Raw genomic sequence first — 9646 nt, 5'->3', positions numbered from 1 at the left:
GCCTTGGCAGGGGCTGGCCAGGGCAGTGCTGGCATCCCCACCCCTGGAGGTGCCCAAAGGTGCGTGGATGTGGCACTTAGGGACATGATTAGGTCAAAGGTTCACACCATGACCTGGGAGAGTTTTCCAACCTCAGTTCCAAGAACAGGAACTGCAGAAAGATCCCTGCACGAAAGCCACAATCCCACCCCTCCAACACTCCATCAACATTTCCCGGGATCCCTGAGCCCACCAGGAGCAGCAGCTCCCGAATCCCTGCTCCCGTGCCAGGTGCTGGCAGAGCTGTGGGTCACACGCTGGCAGCGAGGGGCGTGTGGGGCACTGCCAGAGCATTTCCCAGCCATAGATACTCACTGTGAGAGAAGCGCTGCGTGATGGGCGTACCGGGGTAGGGGTAAGTGCGGCTCTCCCACTGGATGTTCCCCTCCTGCACTGCCTTGATGAAGCCGTGGTAGCATTGATGGGCCACGCCTGCGGGAGAGAGCAGGGTGTCAGCAGGATGCCCGGGGGCATTGAGGGCACCCAGGGTCACCAACATGCCGGGAACGCAGGGATCAACGAGAATAAAGAACAGGGAGCTCTGCAGAGGTGGAAATGGGCAATGTAGAAATCCCTGACCAGGGTCACGCCACCCCCACAGCTCCGGAAGCAGAGCCTTGGGGAAAGGATGGACGGCTGGGAGTCTCTGGAGAGCCGCTGCTCAGCCCTGTCAGCTCCACCACGGCCCCCTGCACCCTCAGCACACCCCCAGAGGTGGCCTCTCTTCCCTCAAGGAGCCTCAGAGGAGAAATAATGTGCAACARCCGATTTTTAAGGGTGTGGATGCATCTCCTGCCCAGGGATCTAAAAAGAGTAGGAGAGGAGACATCAGTGATAAAAACCAGCAGGGATGCTCCAGGCTGCCGCTAATTCTGTGTGAGGGAGGGGCCAGAGGCGGCTCCCTGTGGGGACAAAAGGGTCTGGAGAAGGTTTCTGGCAGCAGCAGCTCAGCAGACACTTGGTGGCACCTGCACTGAGGATGCCACAACCTGCCAGGAGCTCCTCCCCAAGCTCTGTGCCAGGAACACTGCCAGAAGGAAATCCCATGTGGGGATAAAAGCAGGAAGGGATTTTTAATAAAAAATAAAGCCCTGGRTCCTCAAGGAGCTGATCCCTGAGAGTCACACAGCAAACAGAACATGAGCTGCAGGACATACAGCAGCTGTATCCTGACGAACAGGAAAAATGAACCAGGAGAACACAAATCAATAGTTCACCTCGAGTGACCTCAATTGGCACAGCTCACAACTGGTGGCTCCAGACCCGTTTTTGGCTGGAATTGCCCCAGAAGGGCACAGCTGCCCAGCACTATGTGTCCCCTGGGAGGTGACACAGCCCAAGGCCACGCTGTGTTCCGGCTGGTCATCCCCCTGCTCCAGGGGTGTTTMCCAMATCCTTTTGGGGTCAATTGGTGTTWGTCCACTCCAGCTGCATYCCTGGCAGCTGCTCCTGGAAATGCCCTTTCCCCAGGGCTGTGGGTGGCTGCTGCCCCAAAAATATGCACAAAAAGAGGAATTTCAGGCCACACTCCATGCTGAGGTAGCTGTGCTTTTTTAACCTTCAGTCTGCTCAGCTCTGGGGAAGTGGGAAATGCCTGGAATCTGAGCAATGCTTTCAGAGGAGGAGAAGGCTATAAATGAGCCAACACCCCACAGACTGCCAAGGGCATTCCTCCCCTGACACCCCTCCGTGTTTTCCAGAAGGAACACAYTCCCCTTGTGCAGCAACGTGTCCCATTTCCTACAGATTTAACTGCACTCTCCTCCGAAACTCCTTGGTTTTTAAATRAAGCTTGTGACCAAAGTGTGCACCCAACAGAATTGTACCAGGAATCACCCAGTGCCTTAAAATAAAATGAAGCAGAAGGTTTTGCTTGTATCCTTGTCCTTTTCCCTCCCTATTTGCTGTATCATACTTCTCCAGCACTAAAACACCCCCAGGAGGCTCTGGGAYGAGCGCTGTGTGGAGGCAAAGTGAAGCATCTGTGGCTCAGGGCTGCTCTTTCAGGAAGCTGGAATATGCACATCTCTATTCATGCAGATTTTATATCCCACTTATCTCCAGCAGAGATGCAGGAACCAGAGCCGAARGCAGCAGCTCTGGGAATGTTAACTACTGAGCAAGACTCAAACAAAGCACAATTAAAGCCACATTAGCCATGGGACACTGGTAGGGGCTGCGGGGAGGAAGCTGCAACCCAAGGTCACCAGTGCTCCGCTGGGAGCACCCAGGAGCTGCTCTGTCATGGRGTTTGGGTTGGAAAGACCTCAAAGCTCACCCAGCTCCCTCCCCCTGCCATGGCTGGGACCTTCCACTATCCCAGGGTGCTCCAAGCCCKGTCCAGCCCRGCCCTARACACTCCCAGGGATGGGAATCCACAGCATCTCTGGGTTTTCTATCCCTAGAGAAGCTGAGGGGTTCAATTTGTACTGTCACAGCCCCGGCTTGAGCAAAGTGAGCGACCCTGTGGGYGCTAGGGTTTCTGTGGGATTTCACAGCAGTCAGATTTCAGAGTTTGAGGGGCAAACAAGGGCAAAGCTGAAGGAGAGCTGGGCTACAAATGGCTGCTGCCACAGCGAGAGCAGAGCGCTACCGCTCCTGTACCTTTGATCAGTCGATACCACTGCTTGCATACGAGGGCGGCAGTCTTGTGCTCCTGGTAGGGAGAGAGGAAGGACAGGATATATTCCAAAACCTCCTCTGGCAGCTCCAGCATCGATCTGTTGTGCCTGGGCTCCTCCACCTCCGGCTCAACGTGYGGCTCCTCCTCCTGCTCCATCGTCCCTTCCACCACGGTGTCCTCTGGATCCACGGCCATGAAGCCATCATCRTCACTGTCCGAGGAGCTGGCCATGGCATCCCACGTCACAGCTGCCAGCAGGGAAAAGGGACAGTGGGGAGGTCACAAAAGGGATCACACTGAGAGGGGAGCATGTCCCACAAAGGGCTCTGCCACAGCACACACTGAGTTGGGGACGTGGGTTTGTGGTTTAGGATGGCGTTTTCCCAGGCCACTCCATCTCTCCCTGCCCTGCTGCTGCCTCCAGTCGGAAGCAGAGCCAGAGCCAAAGCCCTGGAGCTGCTGCTCCCTCGCTGGGTACAAGGAGACATCACCCTGCCCTGCACCGTGGGGCCCAGCAGGATGGGGAAAGGATCCCTGTGGAATCTCACCCAAGGTGGGACAGGATCACAGCGACATTCACAGTCCCTCCACCCCTGTGGAACCAGTTCTGCCAGCAAGGCTGTTTTACCCCAAACAACTGCGGAGGAAAAAAATTCCTGTCTCATCCTCACACCCCTTTTCCTTTTATTTGTGAAATACCTGCACACAGCCCTGCTGGCAGGAAGTGAGGAAAGCAAATCCCCCCAGGATTCACTGCTGAGGGAAGGCTGGGATATCAGAGGTTGTATCTCCAGCAATTCAGAACATCCCAAGGCGGCGCCTCAATGACAGAAATGTATCACGAAATAAATCCACCTTAACGAGGCTGTGTCCAATGTGGGCAGCTGGCACTGTGTGAGCTTCAATCCATSTTTGCTGCAYGAGACAAATCCCTGGACTCTCTTTYCCAGGAATCAGCCAACCCGTCTCGAGGAGAGCAGCCACAGTCTTCCCTCCCAAGGTGGCTGAGCAAAGACCCAGGGAGACAACGGCTCCCTGAGTGCTCATGGAGCAAAGCTCCAGCCACAGCAACAGCTCACGAGGGTGACATGGCACTTTTCCAGAAATTCCCTTTTCACCTTTCCCTAGCAGGAGGAAAGGACCCAAACCAGGGAGAGCTCCCGGGTCTTGCATTGCTCAGCAGGAGTTTCTCCCAAGCCCCCAGGGCAGAGGCTCCCCAGCCATCCCCTGGGCCAGAGCTCACCGGGGTTATGGGATGCAGATCAACACACTCCATGAGATAAACCCAACCTGCAAAGCCCAGGAAGCAAACCAGCTCCTCAAAAGGGTGCACAAAATGTGTCTTTTCCCCAACACACTTCAATATTAGAATTTTTCTTTTTTCCCAAACCCTTACTATCTCAGAAAATACAGCTGGAAGGAATTTAAGTTATGTCATAGTTTAATGTGGGTTACCTAGCAGGATAAATATYCTGATATAGAAACATCCTGATAGATAGAATATCCTGATAAACAAACCCTGTTAAACCACCAGTGTGGGTCATGGCCCTGATTTACACTCGTGGTTTATTGATCAGGAACAACCTGAKCTGTGTTACAAACCCAGAGTTTTCCCATTCTGGCACACACGGAGCGRGAGAGCCGTGGGAACAGCAGGCGGTGGAGACGGGGAGCAGAAAAGCTTCCCATGGCAACSGATCCACGCCCAGGAAAATGACAGGCGACACATCAGTCTCGCTCCTGTCAGGCTCCCTGATGAAGCAGCTTTGGAAAATCCACAGCGCTGTCAATCTTGAGGAGAAGCCACAGCACAACTCGGTGCGGAGTTCACATCCCACCAGCTGCTCCGCACGTTCCCCGCGCCACCAATCGCTGCCGGAGCCACTGTTGTGACAGCAGGAGCTGCAGCCCAAATGCTGTGACACAGGAGATGCTGCCAGAACCTGCCTTACGCAGCAGAAAAGGCACGGATTCCAGGGGCTGAGGCACAGAAAATGGAGGGGGGGAAGGGAAAAGTGGAGCTGTGCAAAAAATTAATTAAAAAACAGGGGGTTGGGCCTTTTCCAAGCAAAGACATCCACGGCTGGGAAGTGCCTGTGCCGGATCCGTGCAGGGAGCTCCAGCCTTGGGAGGGTGGGAAGGAGGAGAGTCCCTCCTTCCCCCTCCACCCTCCATCCGTGCCTGGGAACAGGAGCAGCMCAGCTCCCCAGGAGGAGGAGGAGGTTCCCCACCCTCAGAACGTGCCAGAATCCCGAGCAGGAGGCGTTCGCCTCTGCCCGGGGACATTAGGACCCTGTGGGGCTGGGGGGTCAGGACCACATGTRACCCCAACAGCTCTAATTTGTCCTTTATTTGTTCTTTATTTGTCCTGTCAAWCAGGCCCAAATCCTGCTGGAGGGAATCATGAGAAGTGCAGGGTCAAACACTTGCTAGAAAGAAGGGTTTTCTGTTAAATCCCCATTTGGATCCCCTGGAGCAGGCTTGGGAAYGACCCAACACAGCAGGCTGATCACAGGCACAAAACAACAAAATTCATCTTTAAGGCTGATTTTAAAACAKCAGAAGGAGCCCCAAACAGCAGATCTGAGGATGGAGAAGGTCCAGAGTTTTGGCTGCTTTTCCCAAGCCACTTGATAACATTATAAATATTCCAAAGCATCTCCTTTGCTAAATCCTTGTTTCCTAAATGTTTGAGCATAAGGAATAACCATCCTTGGAGTTTTCACACCCACGCTGTGTTCTTTCTCAGAAGGAAAACGAGGCCAACAATAAACTCAGCTCCCAAAAGGCAGCTTGCCGTCAAAATAACCCTCCAAGCTTGACCTGCCACAGATGTGGGTTTTGTTTGGAACGGCGGGCTGGGAATTACCACCCCTGAATTGCAGAGCAAAGCCCTCACTTAAAACTCTGCTCCAACACAGAAAAAGGTAAAAGAACCCAGGTGAGAAAGAGCTGAAGCACCCCAGCAGCTCCTGTTGCCAGCTGTGCAGCAGATCCCTGGGAAAAAAAAATCCCTCACCTGGGCTTTCCCTGGTTATTCCAGGAGCAGAATGAGTGTTCCTGCATTTTTGGGGATTAAAGAGGCGCTTTTTGCCTCGTCCTGGCTCTCCAGGTGCTCCCTGCTGGCACCATGCTGGGCTCCACTTTGTACCTTGGCTAAAATCAATCTCTGAGCACCCAAACAGCTGCRATGAAGAGATTTAAAGAGCTGTGTCTCACCCCAAAGTGGCTGCAATCCAATGAACGCCGGGATGATCCCAGAGCCCCGTCCTGCAAACACCAACACGACCCCCAGACATTCCACTGCATCCTGCACCCCAGAGCCCTCCTGATTGCAGGGAAAAGCCTTTGTGTTCCAGCACTGGGAGGGTTTTGGGGTTCAGGAATCAGTCCAAAGCCAGAGCAAAGAGCAATGCTTCAAACACCCCGCATGGAAGCACAGCAAGGGCAGTGGCGGTGGAGCTCTGCTGGCACTGAGGAATCTGCCTGCCCTTTCCCAAAAGCTGCATCTCTGCCAGCTGGCAAAACACTCYGTAATCCTTTTCCTCCTTTCAGAGCACTTCAATTTTCCCTCTCTCCCCTCCTGAAATTAGTTAAGAACCTGCTATTTATTCCTAAAGTAATTATCTGGAACAAACAGCTGAGGAATATTAAATGCAGGCAAAATAGCCCCACCGAGCTGGAGCACTGCTCCAAACCTGCTCCTGCAAATCCCCCCGTGATCCCAGCAGGTTTTCCTACCTGTAGGCACCTGTCCTGGTACCTTGTACCCCAGTCTCAGGTGTGGGTGGCACTGATGGCTCCCAACCCCAGCTGCCTCCTCTCCTCCACAGMTTCCAGCTGCTTTAAGAAGTGCTTGAACCCGCGGGTTCTTCACCTGTTTTTCCCCCCTTTTAATGGATTTTAAGGGAAAAAAAGCCTCCCAGGGAAAGCTGTTGACTGGCAGTAAGAAGCTGAGCGCTGGTCCTGAGTCAGAGCACTTCACTCACAGGGTTTCACAGGCCACAAGAAATGCTCTGTCCAAACAGCACCGCAGGAGCTGCTGCTGTTCCCACYGGGAACAAAACATTCCAGGTGTGTGAGAGGACCCAGCCCAGGCTRGGGCTGGAAGGAGACAAAGATTTAATTGCACTTGGCAATCAGGAGCTTGGTACTCATTTAGGGCTGGAAGGCAGCGCTGTCTTCAGCTCATTCCAGACTCTTCCTCATACTTTGGGATCGCTGCTTCCGCGTGCCAGCRGCTCCAGTGAAGCACTCCAGGAGACACTTTCAGGCTGATTGATTTTCTTAACCCAGGCCAAACAAAAATCCTCTTTGATCAGAGAGACACGGTTAATTTTTACTTTAAAATATTCTTATCTGGGGAGGATTCTTCCTACACTTTTTCRTATTTCAGTGTTTGTCTCCCCAGCTGCACCATCAAAGACTTCACCTGCAGCTTTCCCTGCTCTCAGTTTTACCCTAAAAGAAGCCTGAGAGCTTTTCTGGGGAGAAAAGAGGAAAATCCAGCGCTATTGCCAAGGAAAAGTGCAATATTTTATAAAAGCAACAGCACAGGGAGTGAAAGGTCTGTGGGAACCACGGGATTCAGGATAGGGATAAACACCATGAAATGAAGGGATGTTTCCAGTCCTCCAAAGCTTGCACCAGCTGGAGCCGATCCTTTTGGAAATCAACARTAGGGAAAAAAMCTCWGATTTTAGTCAAAAAAAGAAAAGAAAGCCTCTGGGAAGCTGAGGGATGAGCAATATTCCATCTGTGTTGAGCAAGACCATGGGAATACCACCACCATGGATGCTCCTTATCCCTGCAAAACAGGCAATTCCAAAAGTTCTTCCAAGAACAGCTTTCCCTGTTTAATTTTTGTTTGTTTGGTTTTTTTTTCTTCAACAGTAAATTGTTTTTTTTTTTTTACAAATTACCCAGGAAAGCAAAGAATCCCTAAATTCCATCTGCAAGGTTGAAAATTCCAGCATTTCTCTCCCAGCACAACCTTCCTGTGCTGGCTTTGCCTTTGAAAACAGTGGCTTTAGGGACTCTGGGAAAAAATTCCAAACAACATAATTTTTGCTGCTCCCCACTGAACAGCTRAATTTTGGTTGCTATTTCTGCAATAAAAAGGTATAAAGATCCCARGGATTCCTCCCAGCCCCATGAAGAGCTGACCCTCAGCTATTTCAAAGAACCCTGCTCATTTTTTCCAAGCTTTCAGTAAAAAACAGGCAGCAATGTTAACATTACACAGCAGGATTTATTGCACAAACAGCACAGCAACCTGCAAACAAATCCTGCTGAATCTGTATTCCCACAAAATTCATGCACTAAAAACCAGAATGGAAATGTGGGGGTTTATTCTGGATTAATTATTGGAATACAAATCAGGGAATGTGTTTGAGGGTGTGGGGTTCACAGAAAAAGGGGAAACAGCAGAGTTTAATGACACCACCCTTGAGGTGTATGGAGGGAAATCTGCAGTAATAATAATAATAACAATAATAACCCTCAGAATTGGCTCCAGAGCTTCATAAATATTAATAAATATGCAGGAAATTTATAATGGAACCACGAGGAGAGCACTTCCACTGACCTAAACTCCAACCCAGTTTTGCTCACGTGAAAAATGAGTCTGAAAACACAGCTCCTGTAAGTTCTGTATTTCCATTTCTACACCAAAAAAGACAATCCTTAAAAACCCCTGCAGAAGACCATGAAAAAAAGCCCAAATCTCCATTACCCATGAACCCCTSTACTTGTCATGGATGGATTTGGAGAATTTCCAAGTTTTTGGACAATATCATTACCCTTAGAAAAGCTTCATTTGTTCCAAACCTGCCAAAACCTGCCTTGCCGAGCCCTGGCAGCAGAAGAGGAGCTGCTCGGGTCCAAGGGTTGTTCCCTTTCCCCTAGCTCCTGAAATCCCCTAAATTCTGTAGGAAAAGAGGAGGATTTYAGGCTCACACGCTCCCTCTGCTGGCTCCCGCCAAGCCCTTCATTCCAATTATCCTCACCTTGACTTTTCCCAGCAAACAAATSCCATTTCATTTGCAAACTGAACTCCCCAAACCCGGAATAATCCCTAACTAGGCAAATAAAAGGCTTTGAGGCTGGGAAACTGAGGTTTTTCCACGGCAAAGGGCAGCTGTTCCTCCTGCTGTAACATCTACTGTCGGAGGTTAAACTTCATAGGATCAAAGCATCCAAAGGGATTTATCCAAACCTGCCCAGGATCTTTATTGGCAAGAATTCCCGACTGGAAACACCAAGCAAACCTGCACGAGGAGATCCCGGAAATTTCTGTCCCCTCTTCCTCCATTAGGAGAGCACAAGAGCTCCCAGACACGTACTTGGAAAGCTGTGGATGATTATTTTGAGGACAGACTGTAAAAATGTCACAGCATTCCCTGAGTTCTCCAGACACCTGAAACCTCCCAAAGTCACYGAAATTGGTTCATCCGCACAAATGAAGGGAATTTATGATGGAACCACGAGAAAAACACGGCCACTGACCTAAAATCCAGCTCAGCCTGGCTCATGAGAAAAATCAGCCTGAAAACACAACTCCTGTGAGTTCCRGCTCTCCATTTCCATCCAGCCCAACGCCCATCTCCACATTCCAACTGCCCGGGCRGAATAATTCAATGAAAAACGTGGAAATACCTTAGAAAAGGGTTTGTTAACAAAACATCCAGACATGTTGGATGACTCAACTCCCAATTTTTAGACAGGCTGGTGGGATTATTCTGTTCAATCTGTTCTGCACACAGTTAGAGCCCCCGAGGCAGTGCTGTCCCCACGTGTCCCTGCAGCGCTGCAGGAAGGGCAAGCGACAGAGCCCAGCCAGGAGAGCCYGGGAGCACATCCACCTCCTGTGGCTTCACAGCAGCTCCACRGCAGCTCCATGGCACCYGGGCAGGCAGGAAAATGGCATTTCCTACYCCWGACCRCTCGGGATGGGAGTGCATCCACCTCCTGCGGCTCCACGGG

The 9646-nt window shown here is 51.2% G+C and overlaps 1 protein-coding gene across 4 annotated transcripts in view; it reads right to left on the bottom strand.

Moving 5' to 3' along the window:
- Nucleotides 1-274: 274 nt before the first annotated feature.
- The window catches only part of LOC130586559 (F-box only protein 42-like), an 18740-nt gene continuing 9368 nt past the window's right edge, over nt 275-9646 (bottom strand). For 3 of the 4 annotated variants that reach the window (XM_057387402.1, XM_057387404.1, XM_057387401.1), the window contains exons 2-3: nt 2644-2910; nt 275-471 (exon numbers count right to left, since the gene is read on the bottom strand). In XM_057387402.1, coding sequence (XP_057243385.1) covers nt 290-471; nt 2644-2893 — 432 coding nt within the window. In that variant the 5' untranslated portion in view covers nt 2894-2910 and the 3' untranslated portion in view covers nt 275-289. Of the gene's footprint in view, nt 472-2643; nt 2911-6403; nt 7039-9646 lie in introns of those variants that run through there. The other variant, XM_057387403.1, reaches the window with a different exon arrangement.

This window comes from Malurus melanocephalus, unplaced genomic scaffold, assembly GCF_030028575.1.
Source record: "Malurus melanocephalus ecotype Western Australia unplaced genomic scaffold, MMel_1.1 scaffold_1204, whole genome shotgun sequence".
Classification (NCBI taxonomy): Eukaryota; Metazoa; Chordata; class Aves; order Passeriformes; family Maluridae; genus Malurus; species Malurus melanocephalus.
The sequence above is the reverse complement of the archived record's forward strand: the minus strand, read 5'-3'. Positions and strand labels throughout refer to the sequence as shown.